The 24,320-nt window shown below is 38.8% G+C and overlaps 1 protein-coding gene across 3 annotated transcripts in view; it reads right to left on the bottom strand.

Moving 5' to 3' along the window:
* Positions 1 to 24,320, bottom strand: part of METTL24 (methyltransferase like 24) — a 111,096-nt gene that overhangs the window by 15,992 nt on the left and 70,784 nt on the right. Inside the window, exon 5 of one of the 3 annotated variants that reach the window (XM_065911445.1) lies at positions 944 to 1,095. The exons of the other annotated variants lie outside the window; for them this stretch is intronic. Coding sequence (XP_065767517.1) covers positions 944 to 1,095 — 152 coding nt within the window. The remainder of the gene's footprint in view (positions 1 to 943; positions 1,096 to 24,320) is intronic. 3 annotated transcript variants of the gene reach the window in all.

Raw genomic sequence — 24,320 nt, 5'->3', positions numbered from 1 at the left:
CTAGTTCCCTGACTAGAGATCGAACCTGGGTCTCCTGTACTGGCAGCACAGAGTCTTAGCCACTGGACCACCAGGGAACTTATTTATTTTTGAACCTCCAGCTTCTAGTACACTACCAGGCATTATCAAAAATAGATGATAGGTGGATGGCTGAACAAATGAAAACATAGACAGGTGGATGAATGGGCGAATGGACAAATGGTTAAAGGGACCTCCAAGGATCCAGGTTCTGAAAGATTAGAGCCAGTAGGTATATGTGAACATCTGGTCCAACTTTCTTGTTTTCTAGACAAGGAAAACTGAAGCCTAATGATTTGTCCAAGATCATAAATTAATTCATCAGTGACAGATATTCTACATCTCAAACATCACTCTCTGCTCTGCGTCTTAGATACACCTACACATTATACATACAAACACACACACACACACACACACACACACCCATGAACATTCATCAAACATTAATACAGCTTTGAGACAAGTCTACAACTCTTAAGCTTTATTTTCCTTGAGACTTAAGGACTAGTGAAGCGTTTTATTTAATGACTGCTACAATATTTGAGAAAGAAGCATGATTCCTTTCTTCTCTCAATCTCTCTCTCTGCCAAGAATCACTTTGTACCAGAAGTACCGGGAAAAGCACAATCTGGTGTTTTCTAAATTTGCTTCTGATCAATACCAGCTCACCACTAAGAACATTAATACAAATTCATATTCTATAAAATGCTTTCCTCTTAGTAGAGAAAAATAGCAACATACACTATTGTTTAATCTAAAGGGAACTATAGCATGGCAGAGATATTACTTGCCCACATAACTATTCATTCTTCTTTCTCAATAACAGAACCGTGATCTCTAGTTGATCACATTGCTGCCCAGATAAAAGACTATATTTCCTCATCTCTCTTTTGGCTGTGTGGCCATGTGACTAAAATCTTACCAACGAGATAAAAGTGTCATGTAGGATTTCCAGTAAGTTCCCTTTAAGGAAAAGGCTATACTTAGTGTTTCCTCTATCCATTTGCCTGGAGTGAGTATGTGATGGCTGGAGCTGCAGCAGCAATACTGGACCATGAGGAGAAGGATTACACCCTAAGAAGAAAGAAGAACTGAATGAAGTTTGGATCCCTGAGGACTATGGAGTCTCTATAACAAGACTTGTACTAGCTACCTCTAGAGTTCTCTTATGTGAGAGGAAGACAATTTTCCTACTGGTTAAGCCAACATAATTTTTTTCACATGTAAATTAACCTAATTTTAAATACATTCAACCGATTATGGTATTCTTAGCTGCTGTTGCCCCTGTTGGAAATTTTATTTAGAGTTGAAGTCTTCTGTGAAGAAGTAGTTAGTGGCAGTGAAACAGCCTAGCAACCCATGCCTGTTAGAAGTTAATTTATTCATCACTTACTGAGTTAGTAAGCAATTTTCTAATTCTGGAATCGCCACTCTTCCTGTAGATCCCCTACATATTTCCTTCTTGTTTCCTCCTCCTACACTCCAAAACCATGGCAATTCCTCTCCTTCCAGAATTCTGATGACCACTACACTGCAATCTCCCTTCCTCTCTCAGCCCAGAAATTTACAGTGCATTAACAAAATGGATCTGAAAAATCACAACTGGTCAGTTCCTTTAGCCTTAAAAACTCTAGGCTTGAGTCATCATGTTAATGAAGTTGGTACTCTTCTTTATCTATTCTATACATGTGAAATTCTAGTATATGCATAAGAAGCCAGATACTGACTTATTTTGACCATTCAATGAGTTCTACACATCTGTATATTTTTACTGAAAGAACAGATGATTTTCCTTGAAGAAGGAAAGCAAAACTTAGTCAGGCCTCAAGTGGGACAAGAAGATAAAGATTTGATGCTTTTGAACTGTGGTGTTGGAGAAGACTCTTGAGAGTCCCTTGGACTGCAAGGAGATCCAACCAGTCCATCCTAAAGGAGATCAGTCCTGGGTGTTCATTGGAAGGACTGATACTGAAGCTGAAGCTCCAATGTTTTGGCCACCTGATATGAAGAACTGATTCATTGGAAAAGACCCTGATGCTGGGAAAGACTGAAGGCAGGAGGAGGAGGGGACAACAGAGGATGAGACGGTTGGATGGCATCACCGACTCAATAGACAGGAGTTTGAACAAACTTGAGGAGATGGTGAAGAACAGGGAAACCTGGCATGCTGCAGTCCATGGGCTTACAAAGAGTCAGACATGACTGAGCGACTGAACAACAAGTGGAACAAGAAAATAAAGATCTTTCATCTTATAATGCTCCCATAATAACATTCACTCTAGGCAATTTTAAGTTGAATGTGTCAAATCTTTCATTTGCAAAACAAATGTAACATAATTAGGGTATATCAGCTTTTATGAAGCTTGAAGCTTGTTTTATTTGAGGACCCTCTTTAAGAAAAAGAATATGAAATTGTAAATACAGAATTAGGTAAAAATCATTTCTGCTTATAATCAAGGTATATGTACAGGTCTCAACTCAAGCAAAAGAGAGGATTAAGTGATAACAAACTATAAATACATGTATAGCAAAAAGCCAGAAAATAAGGCAAAAAATGAAAAGGGTTTTTAAAAACCTACAAGAAAAAAATTCAAGTAGTATCAGTTTTGAACTTCCTGATAAATTTATGTAGCAATTGTAATAAGGGGAGAAAAAAACTTTATACATAGAAATATCAGTGCCAACCATCACATATGGAAATTACCCCTAAAATACCCAAAGAAATCTGCTAGATATTCAGATATAGATTGCATCTGAAGCTTCATCTTAGGGAAAATGTTAAGACAACAATGTAGAATAACCATTCATTGGTTCTCACTGGATATGATTTAAAAGTCCATAACATTTGCCTTAGATGTGCCATCCCTCAAAACCAGCTTTCTATCTTATACCTATTGGTAACAAAAAAGTAACAGCCAACTTTAATTAAGCACTTACTATGTGCCCACCCAAGCACAAACTAAGAACTTTTCATGCAATGCCCCCAACTCATCCCCCACACAAATGAAATAAGCATTTGATTATCTTCACATTACAGATGGGAAAACTAAGACGTAGGTAGGTCACACAATTTGTAAGGGGTAAAGCCGAAACTAAATCCAAGCAGTTTCCATAGAAATTTGAGTTCCAAGACTCAGAGAAGTTAAACCTAAGGCACACAGCTAGTAAGTGGTGGAATCAGGAATCTAACTGGGTCTCTCATCAAAAACAGGCATTCTTAACACCAAATACTTATACCCTCACAATAGAGGTTAAAGAAACCAAGCACTAAATATGATACTGTGGAGAGAGCTTGATTGACACTTCCCTTTGCAAAAATGACCTGGAAACAGGCAAGTTTGGCCTTGGAGTACGGAATGAAGCAGAGCAAGGACTAACAGAGTTCTGCCAAGAGAACACACCGGTCAGAGCCAACACCCTCTTCCAACAACACAAGAGAAGACTCTCCACATGGACATCATCAGATGGTCAACACCAAAATCAAATTGATTATATTCTTTGCAGCCAAAGATGGAGAAGCTATATACAGTCAGCAAAAACAAGACCAGGAGCTGACTGTGGCTCAGATCATGAACTCCTTATTGCAAAATTCAAGCTTAAGTTGAAGAAAGTAGGGCAAACTACTAGACCATTCAGGTATGACATAAATCAAATCCCTTACAATTATACAGTGGAAGTGACAAACAGATTAAAGGGATTAGATATGATAGAGTGCCTGAAGAACTATGAACGGAGTTTCATGACATTGTACATGAGGCAGTGATCAAGACCATCCCCAAGGAAAAGAAATGCAAAAAGACAAAATAGTTGTCTTACAAACTATTGGAGGAGGTCTTACAAATAGCTGAGAAAAGAAGAGAAGCTAAAGGAAAAAGAGAAAAGGAAATATATCCATCTGAATGCAGAGTTCCAAAGAATAGCAGGGAGAGATAAGAAAGCCCTCCTCAGTGATCAGTGCAAAGAAATAGAGAAAAACAATAGAATGGGAAAGACTAGAGATCTCTTCAAGAAAATTAGAGATACCAAGGGAACATTTCATGCAAAGATGGTCACAATAAATGACAGAAACAGTATGGACCTAACAGAAGCAGAGGATATTAAGAAGAGGTGACAAGAATAACAGAAGATCTATACAAAAAAGATCTTAATGACCCAGATAATCATGATGGTGTGATCACTCACCTAGAATAAGATACCCTGGACTATGAAGTCGATTGGGCTTTAGGAAGCATCACTACAAACAAAGCTAGTGGAGGTGATACAATTCCAGCCAAGCTATTTCAAATCCTAAGAGATGATGCTGTGAAAGTGCTGCACTCAATATGCCAGCAAATTTGGAAAACTCAGCAGTGGCCACAGGACTGGAAAAGGTCAGTTTTCATTCCAATCCCAAAGAATGTTCAAACTACTGCACAACTGCATTCATCTCACATGCTAGCAAAGTAATGCTCAAAATTCTCCAAGCCAGGCTTCAACAGTACTTGAACCGAGAACTTCCAGATATACAAGCTGGATTTAGAAAAGGTAGAGGAACCAGAGATCAAATTGCCAACATTCACTGGATCATTGAAAAAGCAAGAAAATTCCAGAAATACATCTACTTCAACTTCATTGACTATGCCAAAGCCTTTGACTGTGTGGATCACAACAAACTGGAGAATTGTTAAAGAGATGGGAATACCAGACCACCTTACCTGCCTCCTGAGAAATCTGTATGCAGGTCAAGAAGCAACAGTTAGAACCAGACATGGAACAACAGATTAGTTCTAAATAGGGAAAGCAGTACGTCAAGGCTCTATATTGTCACCCTGTTTATTTAGCTTATCTGCAGAGTACATAGTGCAAAACGCCAGACCGGATGAAGCACAAGCTGGAAACAAGATTGCTGGGAGAAATATAAATAACTCCAGATATCCAGATGACACCACCCTTATGAAAGAAAGCAAGGAAGAACTAAAGAGCCTCTTGATGAAAGTGAAAGAGGAGAGTGAAAAAGCTGACTTAAAACTCAACATTCAAAAAATGAAGATCATGGTATCTGGTCCCATCACTTAATGGCAAATACATGGGGAAACAATGGAAACAGTGATAGACTTTATTTTCTTGGGCTCCAAAATCACTGCAGATGGTGATTGCAGCCATGAAATTAAAACATGCTTGCTCCTTGGAAGAAAAGCTATGACCAACCTAGACAGCATATTTAAAAGCAGAGACATTACTCTGCCAACAAAGATCCATCTAGTCAAAGCTATGGTGTTTCCAGTAGTCATGTATGGATGTGAGAGTTGGACCACAAAGAAAGCTGAGCTTTTGAAAGAATTGATGCTTTTGAACTGTGGTGTTGGAGAAGACTCTTGAGAGTCCGTTGGACGGCAAGGAGATCCAACCAGTCAATCCTAAAGGAAATCAGTCCTGAATATTCATTGGAAGGACTGATGCTGAAGCTGAAGCTCCAATCCTTTGGATACCTGAATGGAAGAACTGACTCACTGGAAAAGACCTTGATGCCGGGAAAGAATGAAGGCAGGAGGAGAAGGAGACAAGAGAGGACAAGATGGTTTGATGGCATCACCGACTTAATGGACATGAGTTTGAGCAAGTTCTGGGAGTTGATGAAGGACAAGGAAGCCTGGCATGCTGCAGTCCCTGGGGTCACAAAGAGTCAGACACATCCGAGTGACTGAACTGAACTTGCCAAAATGACAGGCAGGAGGAAACCACATATGGAGTGCTTATTCATCTAATCTGTCTTTGTTGAGCTCCCAGCAGGTGCATGGCCCCCCTGCTGCCATTCTTGGGGGTGAAGTGAAAGTGTTAGTTGCTCAGTCACATCTGACTCTCTGTGACCCCATGGACCGTAGCCCACCAGGCTCCTCTGTCCATGGAATTCTCCAGGGAAGAATACTGGAGTGGGTAGCTATTTCCTTCTCTGGGGGATCTTCCCAATCCAGGGATCAAACCCAGGTCTCCTACAATGTAGGTAGATTCTTTACCATCTGAGCCACCAAAGACAGTAATTAGGCCTGCCTTTATCCAAAGCACCCACATTCTAGTAGTTGCAGCTTATTTTATCATTAGAACTAGTACCCTCTCCCCTTTGTTCCATGTATTTTTCTAAAATAGTAACAATGTCATCGTATTCATTTCATAAGTTTTGCAAGACCAAAAGGCATAACTTAGGGCTAGGGCATTTTCTTTGCCACTTCATGTTTTATAATGTTCTATACAATTTAATATAAATACATAATAAGAAGAAAACCACCATTTGCATCTGTGGAGGCTCAAACAACAGCCACTAGACTGCTGAAGAGGGATTTCCTCCCATTAACTCTTCCCCTCCACACCAAAGATGGGTTGTGAATTCCCTTTAATTCCTAATTTCAGGTTCAGGTCCAATCAAAAGGGGCAGGTCTACAGCCAATACCATGTCACATGTCAAATGGTCCAAAAAAAATTAAATTATTTGAACCCTAATATGCCAAGAAATAAATATATGATATTCCATTTACCTCAAGCCTCTCCATTGCCCAGGGGACAATAATTTGGGATGCTGTTTGTGTTTATAAAAATAAGACATGCAATTGCTAAAAATTGGGAAGTACAGAAAGATATAAAGAAAGAAAAATTGTTCAAAAACCCAATCAGAGGTGGAGTTAACTATGTACTTTTTGGTTATATTTCTGAGAAAAGAATTGAGATTAAACAGTACATATAATTCTGAAATCTGTTTCTAATGGGGAGTTTTTGTTTTTGTTTTGCTTTAAAAGACCATCTGCTTAATCCTGATGTACGGAGTCCCTTTTTTTCAGGCAAAGGTCACTTCAACAGCTTGATTGGAACATTCTAGAGACATCTGCAAACAGCCCAAACTTTTCTTAGGCGTAATTCAGTGGGCTGTCCTGAGACTTTTTGCGCCATAGAAGTGAAGATGCACCCATTCAGTTTACCCTCCACAGAGTTATGTGATGAGAGCTGACCTTTCTGGAAAAAAAAGAACTGTCATTATCTTTTTGTGCTAATATGAGTTTAGTAAGAAATTTGTATTTTTTCATGTTTTACAAAGTCTACTCATTACATCAGGCAATCTGAATTACACAAACAGGAAAGATTGCGAATTCAAAAGAAAGGAAGGGACGCAGCACATATAGAGGAGTGGAGGAGTCATTTAAACTTTTATCAAGATAAAAGTGTGTAAGAGCCTCACTTATTTGAGAAGGAGGAGGTGAAAGAAGAGGATGTGAAGGAGAAGGAGGGGAGAGAGGAGACTCAGCTTAATCCTCCAACTTCCATGTGCCTTATAGAGGACTTCTACTTGATATTTCTCCTTTCTAACAGCCCTAAAATCTTTTTTTATTTCTCAGTCACACAAGAAAAACAGTAGAATGGCTGTCCAGTAGTTAAAGTGAAAAGATGCCTTTAGTACTCTGCTATCAATAGACATGTGGGACATTTGACAGATGATCATCTTTGAAAATCACCCAAATCTATAATACACTTCCAACTGAATCAGAGATCAATACATATAATACATTTTTTTAAGCCTGTGTGTTGACCCAGCATAGAGACAATGGAAGTAATCATGAAAGTTTTATGGGTTGTCAATGAGGGACTTCATCGTCTTGCCTGAATTTCAGTGGTGGCTGTTTTTATACTTTTCAAAAACGAAGTTCCTAGGATTCTCTATCCTCTTATTCATCTTTTTTCAGCCATGAGGCAATGCAGTTTTATTGGAGCTGGAGGAGCTTTCCAGATGGCATTTTTTCAATAGAAACAAGAAAAGATGCCATTTACCTAACGTGTGTACACCACTTGTAGAGGTTGGAGGCTGGTCTGTTATTAACCTGTAACCATGAACAACTTCCCTAAAATGGATTTCAGAGAGTGGGTGGTTTCAGGCAGACATATTTCAGGCATCAAGGATAGATCTGAATCACGTTAAGAGAATGACAGTGTACTGGCTACTTCTCTGAATAATGTAGTAATAACATATAAACTTGCTGGAAAACCAAAACTCTTACAAAAACATTTTACTTAGCACGTTCAAATTCCTTCAGTTACTAGTGATCCTCATACCAGCGTTTTCCATAAATGCTTAAGTGGAGACAAATGTAGTCTAATTGTCTCGTTTCTCATAAGGGAGGAAGAGCAGTACCATCTTGGTTTTTTTGAAGTGCATCACCAAATTCAGTTGAGTTCCTTAGTGACTGGCTGTTTAATAAATTCATGCTGAAAACAGCTTCTTAAAGTCTTTAGTTAAGAGCATATATCCTTAATTTGTTGTTTTAAAAAATTGAGAATGATGATCTATTAACATATCATTTGTGAGCTTCTTGATCTATGTGCTAGAAATTGTCAACCAGATATTTTTGAAATTGAAAAAAAAATTTACAGGGAAGGATCAAGAAAAGAGAGACCATAGTTTATTGTAAAAAAAAAAATCTATATAGCTTATATATTTTTTGAAGTCAGTTCTCAGTTATCTATGGCGTAATTTTAAAACTCACATTCAAAAGCAGTTATAAGTACACACTTCATAGCTAAATATCAAATATTTATTTTGAGTTATCTATAATCTGGTTTAGTCAGATCCCTGGAGGAAAATAATAAACTGTTGATAATGCAAAACCAGCTTTCATTATTTCTGGGTAATGTGACTTATTTCTCTTTTCTTCATAGACAAAAACCTAGTTCAAATTTGTTTATAGCAAGCCCCAGAGCAACTTTAAAATGTTTTAGTAATGAATATTTCTTTTAAAATCAATTATTAAATAGAGTTTCAAAATGTTTTGTGCTGTAGCTTTATTTTAGTGCAGTGGGATTTGACTTTTTAAAAAAAATTTTTGTTTTATTAGAATGGTTGTTAAAAATGCAGCTGGGACAGAAATGTATAAAACAAAAAGTAAAAGTTCCTTATTCCTGCCCACATTTTAAGTTTTGGTAGAGACTGATAGATGTGATAGCTAAAATGCCAAGGCTGACTGATGTCACCGTCACCAACACTGGCTCTTATTAATCTTTTTAATACTTGCTTGCCTAATATTTCTGATTAATTATGGTTGCTCTCAAGAGATCACAGCCTTGAACTGTCCACCTTCCACAATGTTTCCAGAATTATCTGCCTAACTTAAAACCTAATTATTTAAGTCCCCTGTTTCAGGGTCTCTGCTGGCTCCCTACACCTACAAAATGACATCCAGCCTTCTTTATAGGGCTCACTAGGTCCCTCACCAGAGAAGGCAATGGCATCCCACTCCAGTACTGTTGCCTGGAAAATCCCACAGACGGAGGAGCCTGGTGGGCTACAGTCCATAGGGTCACTAGGAGTTGGACACGACTGAGCGACTGCACTTTCACTTTTCACTTTCATGCATTGGAGAAGGAAATGGCAGCCCACTCCAGTGTTCTTGCCTGGAGAATCCCAGGGACAGGGGAGCCTGGTGGGCTGCCGTCTATGGGGTCTCACAGACTCACACACGACTGAAGCGACTTAGCAGCAGCAACAGCAGGCCTCTCACAGCCTGGACCTAACTTCCTTTTTATGCCTCACATCTTCCTTCTCTCCACAGATCATCTTTTGTGCCAGCCATGCTGAATTTTTTACCTTTTTGCAGTTCACGATTCTCTTTCTCGAGTCTCCACCCTTGCATATATTATTTCCCCTCCCTCCTACCTCTGACAACTTCCCATTCAACTTCCAAGGGCCAGCTAAAATATCATCTCTTCTGTGATCTTGCATGTGTGCGTGCTAAGTTACTTCAGTTGTGTCTGACTCTATGACCCTATGGACTCGTCTGCCAGGTTCCTCTACTCATGGGATTCTCCAGGCAAGAGTACTGGAGTGGGTTGCCATGCCCTCCTCCAAGGGATCTTCCTGACCCAGGAAACAAACCTGAGTCTCTTGTGGCTCCTGCATTGCAGGCAGATTCTTTACTGCTGAGCTACCAGGGAAGCCCTGTATTCCACATACCTGGAGCTGATATCTCCCTGACTCCCCAACAAAAAGGAGCTTCTCTCTTCTGCTTCTCTTGCATTAGCACTTAGCACATTTCTAGATAATTTTTTGCACAAATGTTCATCTCCCCCTAGAGACAATGAAGGGCAAGAACCCTCATCATTGCTGGCCTTCATTGGTTCATTTCCTGATTTACAGGAAAGCTTCAAAAAGGGTTTAGTGAATACCTAAAAAGTGTTCAATAGTATCCAACAAAAGTAAACTACAACAACAAAAATCCAGGCTTTCTTTGTCTGCGGCAAGGAACACGAAATATTTCAGCGTGCTTAGCACAGAGCAAGCATTAACAACATATGGCTGCCTTGCACAAGGAAAGCATGCTAAGAAATTGCTGGTGGGCACATCTACAGCCTCAATCAAAATGACAAAGAAGGAAATCTATACCTAAGTATTTCTCCTTCCTGCCCTCCTCCTGCTTTCATCTCTCACCTCCTGTAACTTCACACCCACAGCATTCACTCTCAAATGCCCTCAGGCTGGATAAAGCTCTTTATTACAGAACATTCACCAAATCAGAAACAAAAATTTCCTATTTTTCCGTCTGGGCCAACTTCCACTCCCTCAGTCAAGAATTATGAGACACCTATTTGAGAAACAAATAAGATTATGTGATTTAAGAATTTGATGTTTGGACAAGAATAGGCTCAGTCTTACAGAGATGCCTTTTTAAAAGATTAGCTAATTAACTCAAGTGAATCTAACTAGCATAATGTACTGAGGAGAGATTTTTTATTGGAAGGCATTCCTGAAGTCCCTTGGACCTTCTGGGTCACTAGACCCCACCAGCCCCAAGACGGAAGAGATAATGTCAGCAACCAGACCTCCCATTTCTAAAAGGTTGCCCACACCAGGCTCATTTGCAGGGATTTCACAGTGTACCTTCCTATAAGGGTCAGTGCTCAGAAGATCACAATCGCTCAGTATATACACTTTTGGTATGGTGAAAAGCAATCATTAAAAAACAAACTGAATTAGGGCAAGAGAGCAAGGAGGAAAAGGGTTGAGAGAAGAGTGACAGATGAGAAAGGATGTCAACATTGGGAGACTCATATAGAAGATAAAAAGCCCAAATAGACAGCACTGAGCACTCACACAAAAAACCTACTGAAAAAATCAGAAATGCACCCATCTCAACATTAAAATGCTTTCTTCCTAAAAAAGCTGAGCGTCCTATAACATATTAGCTTAAAAAAAAAAAAAAGCCATAAAAGATTGCCTGAATCAGAAAACCCCAGAGCACTTTTCTTCCTGAAATTATGAAAGCCTGCTGAATGGCTGGAAATGACTCTGCTCTACCCTCACTTCTCATGGTACGAGTTTCCATCCTCCAATTTGATCTGATTTCCAGGGTGGCCATTCCTCTTATAGCCACACATGCTGAGATCAAAGGATAGACAGGCTGTTATATACAAGCCTAATGTTACAGAGAGAAGAGTTGGAAAGTGCTCAAACTTCATTATATAAAAAAAAAATTTCAAGGCATAAAAGCCATTTTCAGAGGAAGCCAAAACCCAAAATAGTAGCAACTTTAAACTTCATTTCACGAGCATGAGGGATGTTATACCCCTCCATGTGGTTGCCTAGGGAACAGGATTCATTTATTCTTTGCTATTCAATAATTTCTTGGAAATTGCTACCTTATATTATACCTATGATTTTCAAATCCACTCTAAATGGAAAATTCCCTCAAAAAGCCGATTTTAAGTTACAGTTCAGGAATCTTTGTCAGGAAAATGTTATAGAAAACCAAAGTTCCTATAATATATCTTGCTGTTCTGATACATTAACATTCTTCTACTTGGATAGGAGATTTTCTTATCCATAATATCTTACTCTTCATTTTGATTACTGAATGTGGAGTCTTCTGATAAATAAGTGAATTTGTCTTAATTAAATACACTTATCTGAGCATGTCAAATGACATAAACTGGAATAATCTAGTTTGAAATAAACCATTCAAAATTATTCTGACATTCCCCTAAGCATTAATAAAAGGATATCCTTAATAATAATAATGTGTGAGAAGCAAAAAGAACAATATTTGGTTTCCTATACATGATAAATGGTTCTTCAACTTTTGTCTCTCATAGACCCAACCATGAGAGAGAAAAGTGTGGGTACACTGCCATGGGAAAGCTTATTAAAAGTGCTATCCATGACATGAGCACATGTTTGTTTTATGTAAAAATCACACTTCTGGCCAAATCCCTGCCCCTCCACTGCCTGTGACTCTATGAGCCCTAAGTAATTATTTCACTGAGTGTGCTGGGTCCTTCATTTCTGGTTCCCTGCCTGTTAAACGAACAAAGGACATTCTGAGAGCAGAACCTCCAGGGGGTAGAATATTGCTTCTGTTTGTGTCCCTTGCTCATGCGTTTGGCCTCTCCACATAGCAATTTTTACAAGAAAACTAGATGAGGTTAAACTTTATCTCCTTACTCCTTACTTTCCTCTTTGAAATAGCTTGCATTAAAACCCATATTACGGCTTTCCTGGTATGGTAAAGAATCCACGGGCAATGCAGGAGGCCAGGATTTGATCCCTGGGTTGGGAAGATCCTCTGGAGAAGGGAGTGACTACCCACTCCAGTATTTTGGCCTGGAGAACCCCATGGACAGAGGAACTTGGTAGGCTACAGTCCATGGGGTTGCAGAGAATTGGACACAACTTAGCGACAAATACTTTCACTTTCACTACAAAACCTAGATTAGGTAAGAAACTGAGGCCAATGGCTAGAGGAGGGGGTGACTGTGATTCAGAAACTTCAATTTTCTATGCAATTTTAAGATCCTTATTGTCCTGTACCTAAAACCAGAGAGTTTGTACCTCAAACACAGACCTTCTAGGACAACCATATCTGAAATGATAGCCATTAGCTGAATAGCAAAGTCTCAATTAACCAGAATCTAACCACAGGAAAAAAATTCCTACCTGTCAGAAAGTACTGTCTTGGGCACAGTGGGATTTAAAAATATGCCAAAATAATTTTTTTTCTGCAGATCAATTTTAAAGGATTTGGTTGATAAGAGAATAAATTCATATAAGAAATCTTGCTTTTAAAAAACAAAAACAATTTCCACGGAGGGTCCTAAGATAAGTGCATACCCAGTTCTATCTTTTAAAACTATTGAATAATTTCAGTGCCACAAGAGTGAAGTTCAGAAGGATTTTAGAGAATTGTAAAATACCTCACTATGCTCCCTCAATTTTTATTATTAATACTATGGCTTTATTAATAACTGTCTCAGGCTCCTGTGGAATGCTGGATGGGGATGTTTGAACACTGAAGTGCTAAAGTGGGTCAAAAAAGTTAATCAACACAATTTTATCAATTTTAAACTTTAAATTAGTAATGTGCATTTGTTGTTTTATTTGAGAATTTCAATTCTGCTACAGAAAATGAGAAATCAAATGGCTTAGGTGAATTTGTAATATGTGCTAAGTACACGTAAGTAACTTATGAGACATTGTGTGTGCGTAATCACTCAATAGTGTCCAACTCTGTCACTCTATGGACTGTAGTCTGACAGGTTCCACTGTCCGTGGAATTTTCCAGGGAAGAATACTGGCGAGGGTTACCATTTCCTTCTCCAGGAGATCTTCCTGACCCAGGGATCATTAGGCATAAATAAAATATACAGATGTGTTGAACATAGGAAGGGATAGAAATGCTGAGTAAACACTAAAATTGTCACTAAACATTAAATATACATGAGGTATTAAAACTGCCACTAAACATTAAATATACATGAGGTATTAAAATTGTCACTAAACATATACATGATGAAAACTAGTCACTCAATATTTATGAAGTTGTAAATTGGTCACCCATTGGTTATACCCATTCTAGCTCCACAGATACTCTGCCAAATAAAATCCATAACTGCTCATAAACTGGCAAATCAAATCCAACAACATATAAAAAGAATTATAAGGACTTCCCTGGTGGTCCAGTGGTTGAGACTACATACCAGCAATGAACAGTGGAATTTAAAATTTAAGACACAATACCACTTATGTTAGCATCTCCCAAAATGAAATACTTAAATACAAATCCAACAAAATATGCACAAGATCTAAATGAGGAAAGCCATCAAACTCTGGTGAACAAAATACAGTAAGAACTAAATAAATGGAAAGATATTCCATGTTCTTGGCTTGGAAGACTCAACAGTTTCAAGATGTCAGTTCTTCCCTATTTGATCTACAGATTCAGTGTAATCCAACCAAAATCCCAGCAATTTATTTTGTCAATAAATTGATCCTCAAGTTTAAGTGGAGAAAAAAAAAAAAATCCAGAATCACCAATGCAGTATTGACTGAGAAGAACAAAGTTGGATGATGAATACTAACTGACTTTAAGACTTACTACAAAGCGATGGAGGGGGGGGTTGCTTCCCACGTGGCCCTAGTGGTAAAGAACCCACATGCACAATGGAATATTACTCAACCATTAAAAAGAATTCATTTGAATCAGTTCTAATGAGATGGATGAAACTGGAGCCCATTATAGAGAGTGAAGTAAGCCAGAAAGATAAAGACCAATACAGTATACTAATGCATATATATGGAATTTAGAAAGATGGTAATGATAATCTTATATGCAAAACAGAAAAAGAGACACAGATGCACAGAACAGACTTTAAGACTCTGTGGGAGAAGGCGAGGGTGGGATGTTCAGAGAGAACAGCACTGAAACAAGTATACTATCAAGGGTGAAACAGATCACCAGCCCAGGTTGGATGCATGAGACAAGTGCTCAGGGCTGGTGCACTGGGAAGACCCAGAGGGATCGGGTGGAGAGGGAGGTGGGAGGGGGGATCGGGATGGGGAACATATGTAAATCCATGGCTGATTCATGTCAATGTATGGCAAAAACCACTACAATATTGTAAAGGAATTAGCCTCCAACTAATAAAATAAATGGGAAAAAAAAAAAAAAAGAACCCACCTGCCAATGCAGAGAGACGTTAGAGACGCGAGTTTGATCCCTGGGTCAGGAAGATCCCCTAGAGGAGAGTATGGCAACCCACTCCAGTACTCTTGCCTAGACAATCCCATGAACAGAAGAGCCCGGTGGGCCTCAGTCCATACGTTTGCACAGAATTGGACATGACTGCAGTGACTTGGCACAGCACAGCACATAAAGCTATGATAATCAAGACAGTGTGGTACTGACAAAAGTACAAACAAATAGATAAATGAAACAGAATAACGCGTCTAGAAATAGACCCCCATAAATATAGTCAACTAATCTTTAACAATGGAGCAAAGGATAGCATTGAGGAAAAATAGTTTTTCCACAAAAGGTGTGAGAACAATTTGACATCTCCTGCAAAAAAAAAAAAAAAAAAAAAACCTGAATCTAGACCTTATACCCTTGGCAAAAATTAATTCAAAATGGATGACAGACCTAAATGTAAAATACAAAACTATGAAACTCCTAGGAGGTAACATACAAGAACATCTAGATAACCTTGAATGTAAGAATGACTTCTTAGATAAAACACCAGAGGCATGATTCATGAAAGAAGTAACTGATAAGCTGCACTTCATTAAAACTAAAAACTTCTGTCCTGTGAAAGAAAATGTCAAGAGAAGAGCGATGAGTGACAGACTGGGAAAAATATCTGCAAAGGACACATCCAAAAATAAAGAACTCTTTGAATTCAACAATAGGAAAACAAACAACCAGATTAAAAATGAGACAAAGACCATAATACATACCTCACCAAAGATTCTCACCAAGATTCTCATATGGCAAATGAGCATATGAAAATATATTCCCCATCATATGTCACTTATCAGGGAAATGCGAATTAAAACAACAATCAGATACCACTATGCACCTATTAGAATGACCAAAATTTGGAACACTTTTGACACCATTAAATGATGTCGAGGGTGTGGAGCAATAGGAATTCTCATTCAGTGCTAGTAGGAATATATAATGGTATAGTACAGCCTCTTTATTCTGGCCTGGAGAATTTCGTGGACTATAGTCCATGCGGTTGAAAAGAGTCAGGCACGACTGAATGACCTTCACTTTCACAGCCCCTTTAGAAGAGAGTTTGCAGTTTCATACAATATTAAACATATTCTTTTTATAAGATCCAAAAGAGTTGAAAACTTGTCTCCACACAAAAGCCAGCAGATGGATACTTTTAGCAGCTGCACTTAAAATTGCCAAAACTTGGAAGCAATCAAGATATCCTTCAACAGGTGAATAGATAAACTGTGATACATGCAGATGGTGGGATATTATTCAACAACAAAAATGTGAGTTATCAAGGCATGAAAAGACATGAAGGAAACTTAAGTGCATATTACCAAGTGAAAGAAGTCAATCTGAAAAGACTACATACTGTATGATTCCAACTGTGTGACATCTTGGAAAAGGCAACACTATGGAGGCAACAAAAAAATCAGGGATTGCCAGAAGTTAGGAATGAGAGGGCAATGGGAGAGATGAATAGATGGAAACAGAGGATTTTTAGGGTAGTGAAAATACTATGTACGATACCATAATAACGATACATGTCATTATGGGTTTGCCCAACACCAAGACTGAATTACAAACTATGGACCACTCTGGTGGGGGATGTGGATAATTTGGGAGGTTATGCATGTATGGAGGCAGGGAGCATATTGGAAATCTCTGTACTCTATCCCCAATTTTATTATGAACCTAAAACTGCCCTAAAAAAATAAAGTCAATAATGAAAGAGCAGATTACAAAATAGCATACACAGTGTAATGCCATTTTTTTTCTCATTCATTTTTATATGCTTCATTGGAGGATAATTGCTTTACAGTGTTGCTAGTTTCTGCCGTTCAACACTGTGAATCAGCCATGAGCATACATATATTTCCTCCTCCCTCCCACCCGACCCCCTCCCACCCCTCTGGGTCATCACAGAGCACCAGGTTGAGTTGAGTTCCCTGTATTGTTCAGCAACTTCCCACTAGCTCTCTCTTTTACACATGGTAAAATGTGTATTTCAATGTTACTCTCTCAATTTGCCCCACTCTCTCCTTCCCCTGCTGGGCCAGAGGTTCACTGACAGATGAATGGATAAAGAAGTTGTGGTGTATAGACAATGGAATATTACTCAGCCATAAAAAGGAATGACTCTGGGTCACTTGAACTGAGGTGGACAAACCTATAGCCTGTTATACAAAGTAAGACAGAAAGAGAAAATAAAATATCATATATTAACACAGATATACGGAATCTAGAAAAATGGTACTGATGAATATATTTTCAAGGCAGGAATAGAGATGCAGACATATAGTCTGATGCCAGGCTAATTTTATTAAAATACATATACAATAGGGAGAATAATATGAAAAAATGACTAATGTATATATCTTTGAGGTAAAATGAAAGATGATTTTAATTTTCATTCTTTTACTTTCTGTACTCTCTGTAATCTAGATTTTCTACAATGAACATATGTCATCTCCATAATTAAAAAACACTAAAATAAATGGTTTTTAGAAAAGCTTTGGAAATGAGACAGCATTTGAAAGATGAGTGAAAATTTGATTTTTTCAGATATAGAGAAATTATCAGTGAAAGGAATTGTGACTGAAGCTACATGGGATGAGGAAGTTTTGGTAACTTGGAAGGGAAATTGACTACTTATATTTGAGCACAGAGTATCCATAGAAAAGTGGTGGAAAATGAAGAAGTTGAAAACTGAATTGAGACCTTGCACATCAGATGAAGTGTTTATACTTAATGCAGTATTAAGTATTACCCTGTGTTCCTAGTACAGTAGAAGAACAGACAGAGGTGGGAAACAGAACCTCTTTTATTTAGTTAGAAGATTTAATTATTAAGAATATTCCTTTGAACTTAGTTCACCCAACAAGGTGTTATACTTGATATGTCTCCAAAAAGGAGTCAAAGTTACCTAACAGGGTTTGACAGAGAGAAAGGTCAATTCAGAGGAATCTAAATGTCAAAAGGCAAATATAGTTGCAAGTATTAAAGAGTTATTGTTATATAAAATACATTGGAAGACAATACTCACCACCCAAATTATTCCACAACAGTATACTCAATAGTTTGTGGGGCTTATACCCAAGAGTTGGACATGGGGAAAATGACTGAATTACAAGATTTGTACCAATAGGCATGAAGCAGGTGAACTATTTGAAATGCACACCAATTATATTTATTGTTATCACCATAGAAAGATCAGTCCCAAGGACACTGAAGGGGTGTCTGGACATCAGATTTACACTGCTGCTGTTCTAAACACTGCCAAAATCCAATCCAGAATATTGACTCTCTAACAATTTCTGGAGTAAATGTTTGGCTTATTGGAAATACCTTCAACATCACTAAGAAAGCACATGAGCAATCAGCTCAGTTCAGTCACTTAGTTCTATCCAACTCTTTGCGATCCCACGGACTACAGCACACCAGGCTTCCCTGTCCATCACTGACTCCTAGAGTTTGCTCAAACTCATGTCCATTGAGTCAGTGATGCCACCCAACCATCTCATCCTCTGTCATCCCCTTCTCCTCCTGCCTTCAATCTTTCCCAGCATCAGGGTCTTTTCCAATGAGTCAGTTCTTCGCATCAGGTGGCCAAAGTATTGGAGTTTCAGCTTCAGCATCAGTCCTTCCAATGAATATTCAGAACTGATTTCCTTTAGGATTGACTGGTTGGATCTCCTTGCAGTCCAAGGGACTCTCAAGAGTCTTCTCCAACACCACAGTTCAAAAGCATCCATTCTTGGGCACTCAGCTTTCTTCATAGTCCAACTCTCACATCCATACATGACTACTGGAAAAATCATAGCCTTGACAGACCTTTGTCAGCAAACTAATGTCTCTGCTTTTTAATATGCTGTCTAGGTTGATCATAGCTTTTCTTCCAAGGATCAGCGTCTTTTAATTTCATGGCTGCAGTCACCATCTGCAGTGATTTTGGAGTCCAAGAAAATAAAGTCTCTCACTGTTTCCACTGTTTCTCCATCTATTTGCCATGAAGAGATGGGACCAAATGTCATGATCTTAGCTTTTTGAATGTTGAGTTTTAAACCAACTTTTTCACTCTCCTCTTTTGCTTTCATCTCTTTAGTCATTCTTCTCTTTCTGAAAATAGGTGTCATGTCATTTACATATCTGATGACATGATGATGTGTATTTCTCCCAGCAATCTTGATTCCAACTTGTGCTTCATCCAGCCCAGCATTTCACATGATGTACTCTGCATATAAGTTAAATAAGCTGGGTGACAATATACAGCCTTGATGTACTCCTTTCCCAATTTGGAACCAGTCTGTTGTTTCATGTCCAGTTCTAACTGTTTCTTCTTGATGGGCATACAGATTTCTCAGGAGGCAGGTTAGGTGGTCTGGTATTCCCATCACTTGAAGAATTTTCCGCAGTTTGTTGCGATCCACCCAGTCAAAGGCTTTGGCATAGTCAATAAAGCAGAAATAGATGTTTTTTCTGGAACTCTCTTGCTTTTTCAATGACCCAACAGATGTTGGCAATTTAATCTTTGGTTCGTCTGCCTTTTCTAAATCCAGTTTGAACATCTGGAATTTCATGGTTCACGTACTGTTGAAGCCTGGCTTGGAGAACTTTGAGCATTACTTTGCTAGTGCATGAAATGAGTGCAATTGTGTGGTAGTTTGAACATTCTTTGACATTGCCTTTCTTTGGGATTGGAATGAAAACTTATCTTTCCCAGTCCTGTGGCCACTGCTGAGTTTTCCAAATTTGCTGGCATATTGAGTGCAGCACTTTCACAGCATCATCTTTTACAAATTGAAATAGCTCAACTGGAATTACATCACTTCCACTAGCTTTGTTCATAATGATATTTTCTAAGGCCTGCTTGACTTTGCATTCCAGGATGTCTGGCTCTAGGTGAGTGATCACACCACCATGGTTATCTGGGTCATTAAGACCTTTCTTGTATAGTTCTTTTGTGTATTCTTGCCACCTCTTAATATCTTCTGCTTCTGTTAGGTTCATACCATTCCTGTCCTTTATTGAGCCCATCTTTGCATGAAATGTTCCCTTGGTATTTCTAAGTTTCTTGAAGAGATCTCTAGTCTTTCCCATTCTATTGTTTTCCTCTATTTCTTTGCATTGGTCACTGAGGAAGGATTTCTCATCTCTCCTTGCTATTCTTTGGAACTCTGCATTCAAATGGGTATATCTTTCCTTTTCTCCTTTGACTTTAGCTTCTCTTCTTTTCTCACCTATTTGTAAGACCTCCTCAGACAACCATTTAGTCTTTTTGCATTTCTTTTTCTTGGGGATGGTCTTGATCACTGCCTCATGTATAATATCATGAACCTCTGTCCATAGTTCTTCAGGCACTCTATCAGATCTAATCCCTTGAATCTGTTTATCACTTCCACTGTATAATCATAAAGGATTTGATTTAGGTCATACCTGAATGGTCTAGTGGTTTTCCCTACTTTCTTCAATTTAAGTCTGAATTTGGCAATAAGGAACTCATTATCTGAGCCACAGTCAGCTCCCAGTCTTGTTTTTCCTGACTGTATAGAGCTTCTCCCTCTTTGGCTGCAAGGAATATAATCAATCTGATTTCAGTATTGATCATCTGGTGATATCCATGTGTAGAGTCTTCTCTTGTGTTGTTGGAAGAGGGTGTTTGCTATGACCAGTGAGTTCTCTTGGCAAAACTCTGCTAGCCTTTGCTCTGCTTCATTTTGTACTCCAAGGCCAAATTTGCCTGTTATTCCAGGTACCTTTTAAATTCCTACTTTTGCATTCCAGTCCCCTATGATGAAAAGGGCATCTTTTTGGGTGTTAGTTCTAGAAGGTCTTGTTGGTCTTCATAGAACCGTTAAACATTAACTTCTTCAGCATTACTGATTAGGGCTTAGACTTGGATTACCGTGATATTGAATGGTTTGCCTTGGAAACGAAAAGAGATCATTCTGTCTTTTTTGAGATTGCACCCGAGTACTGCATTTCGGACTCTTGTTGACTATGATGCCTACTAAGGCATTGCCTACTAATCCAATGCCATTTCTTCTAAGGGATTCTTGCCCACAGTCATAGATATAATGATCATCTGAGTTAAATTTGCCCATTCTAGTCCATTTTAATTCACTGATTCCTAAAATGTTGATGTTCACTCTTGCCATCTCCTGTTTGGCCACTTCCAATTTACTTTGATTCATGGACCTAACATTCCAGGTTCCTATGCAATATTGCTCTTTACAGCATCAGACTTTACTTCCATCATCAGTCACATCCACAGCTGGGGGTTGTTTCTGCTTTGGCTCTGTCTCTTCATTCTTTCTGGAGTTGTTTCTCCACTCTTCTCCAGTAGCATATTGGGCCCCTACCAACCTGGGGAGTTCATCTTTCAGTGTCATATCTTTTTGCCTTTTCATACTGTTCATGGGGTTCTCAAGACGAGAATAGTGAAGTGGTTTGCCATTCCCTTCTCCAATGGACCACGTTTTCTCAGAATTTTCCACCATAACCTGTCCATCTTGGGTGGCCCTACACGGCATGGCTCATAGTTTCATTGAGTTAGACAAGGCTGTGTGGTCCATGTGGTCAGTTTGATTAGTTTTCTGTGATGGGCTTTTCATTCTGTCTGCTCTCTGATGGAGAAGGATAAGAGGCTTATGGAAGCTTCCTGATGGGAGAGACTGACTGTGGGGAAAACTGGGTCTTGTTCTAATGGGTGGGGCCATGCTCAGTAAATCTTTAATCCAATTTTCTCTTGATCGCAGGGCTGTGTTCCCTCCCTGTTGAATATACCAAATGATCTATGTCATAATCCTCCCTTCTAAGTATTTGGGGGAAAAAAAGTATTTGAATATTGGCCTAAAATAGTTCAAATCAATTCAACCCAATAACTATTTAATAAACAGCTTCTAAAAAAGTGTTAGCTGCTCAGTCATGTCTGACTCTTTGCAACCCTATGGACTGTAGCCAGCCATGCTCCTCTGCAGGCAAGAATACTGGAATGGATTGCCATTTCCTTCTCTTCTGGATTCAGGTATCAAACTCAGATCTCCTGCATTGCAGGCAGATTCTTTACAGTCTGAGCCACGAGGAAAGCAACTCCAATCAATTCAACCCAGTAACTATTTAATAAACAGCCCCTATCTGGGGATCAACTGCCCAGACACTGTGAGCCAGGTTCTTCATAGACTTTCTGTCATTAATGTTAGCAATCTCACATAAAAGGTGCTATCATCCTCGTTTTACAGAATAAAACATGGCTCAGAGGGCTTAATTTGCTTGTGCCTTTCACACAACCAACAGCAAAAAAGGTGGTATCAGGGTCTTTTGGGCTGAGGGCCAGTGACCCCTCCACAGGGCAACATGGCCCAAACTTCCACCTGCCCTCAGACAGCATTCAGAAAATATTATCGACATTGTTTTCCATGTAAATACCGTTATCAGAGCAACTGGTAGAAACCCCCTGGATACCTAATTGGATCTCTCTAGTACATCAGAATAATGCCATAGCAAACAATAAAACCAATACAAAGTTTCTAAGGAAAGAGCTGTGCCAAGGACTTTTTCTGGCCAGCTTCTTTCTCTTCCTCAATTGCTAGCAAAATTAAAAACTGGACAGAATATTAACCATGTTTTTCATTGGTTTAGGGATAAGATAAACAGATTCCTTCTGTAAAACCAAAAACCAGAAGTTTAAGTCTCCAAATATAAATGCCTATATATAATCTTAAAAATCTGAAATCCCCTTGAAAAATCTCAAGAATGAAATTTCAATTTAAAATATCTATAAATAGCACAAAATTGAGCAAAATATTAGTGGAATGAGAAAATGAGTGAGAGGCCCTTTTGCTATCTTTATAGAATAAAATTCTTTAGGGAATAGAGGCAGTGTTCTAAGAATAGAAAAAACATTTCTCCCTGAATACCTCATGACTCCCAAACACCACTACATTTTCATCTGACATCCTCAGGCAGCTTTCCTTTTCTCCCCCAAAGAAAAGGCAGGGACATATCTGGTGGCGACATCTCAACATCTCTGAATATTAGATGATGCACAGAATAAGAAAAAGAACATTACTGGGGAAATGTTTTCCATAATCTCACCAAAGAGCAGTAGAGGCAGCCAAGAAAAAGCCAGTAATCTGTTAACAAATGCTCTCACTGACCTCCATTCCCATTCCCAGAGAACAGAGGGCAGCTGAATAGCAGGAAGGAAGCAAGGGAAAAAGGCCTAATCGCCAGCGGTCTCCAGGGCCTACTTTCCCACCCACCAATCACTTATGGAGTTCCCACTATAGGCAATATGTGTGTGCACGCATGCACACTCACTAAGTCGCTTCAGTCATGTCTGACTCTGTGTGACCCTATGGGCTGTAGCCCACCAGGCTCCTCTGTCCATGGGATTCTCCAAGCCAGAATACTAGAATGGGTTGCCATGCCCTGCTCCAACTGTAGGCATCAGGAATACAAAAATAAATGGCATATTAGATTGGATTTCTCCATTAAACACTCCCCAGAGAACACTGTACTTCTTTGTAGCACTCATTACAGGATCACATTTCTATCTTTTTAGACATGTGTTAAATCTTAAGATACTTGCTTATGGAAATGTAAAATGGTGCAGCCACTATGAAAAACTGTATGGCAGTTTCTCAAAAAAAATTTAAAAATAGAATTACCACAGGATCCAGCAATTCCATTTCTGGGTCTATAGCCAAAAGAACTAGAGACACGATTTTGAAAAGATACTTGCACACTCACTGGGAGCACTCTCACAATAGGCAAGAGGTGAAATAAACCTAGTTGTCCACTGACAGATAAAGGGACAAATAAAATTGTGTATATACATACAAAGGATTATGCAGCTTTAAAAAGAAAGGATTATTCAGCTTTAAAAAGAAAGAAACATGCTACAACATGAATGACGCTTGAGGGCATTATGCTAAGTGAAATAAATCAGTCACAAAAAGAAAATTACTCTATGATTCCATTTATATGAGGCACCTAGCATAGCTACATTTATTGAAACAGGAAGTGGGATGGTGGTTGCCAAGGGCTGGGGGAAGAGGGAAATCCGTGTTTAATGAGTGTAAAGTTTCAGTTGAGCAAAATAAAAATGTTCTAGAGATTCACAACAATGTGAACATACTCAGCATTACTTAAAAATAGTTAAGATAGTAAATTTTCTATTGTTGTTGTTCAGTCGCGAAGTCATGTCTGACTCTTTGTGACCCCATAGACTGCAGCATGCCAGGCTTCCCTGTCCTTCACTGTTTCTCAGAGTTTGCCCAAGTTCATGTC

Source organism: Muntiacus reevesi, chromosome 19, assembly GCF_963930625.1.
Source record: "Muntiacus reevesi chromosome 19, mMunRee1.1, whole genome shotgun sequence".
In the NCBI taxonomy this organism is placed as follows: Eukaryota; Metazoa; Chordata; class Mammalia; order Artiodactyla; family Cervidae; genus Muntiacus; species Muntiacus reevesi.
Note: the sequence above shows the minus strand (reverse complement) of the source record. Positions and strands in the feature narration are given on the sequence as shown.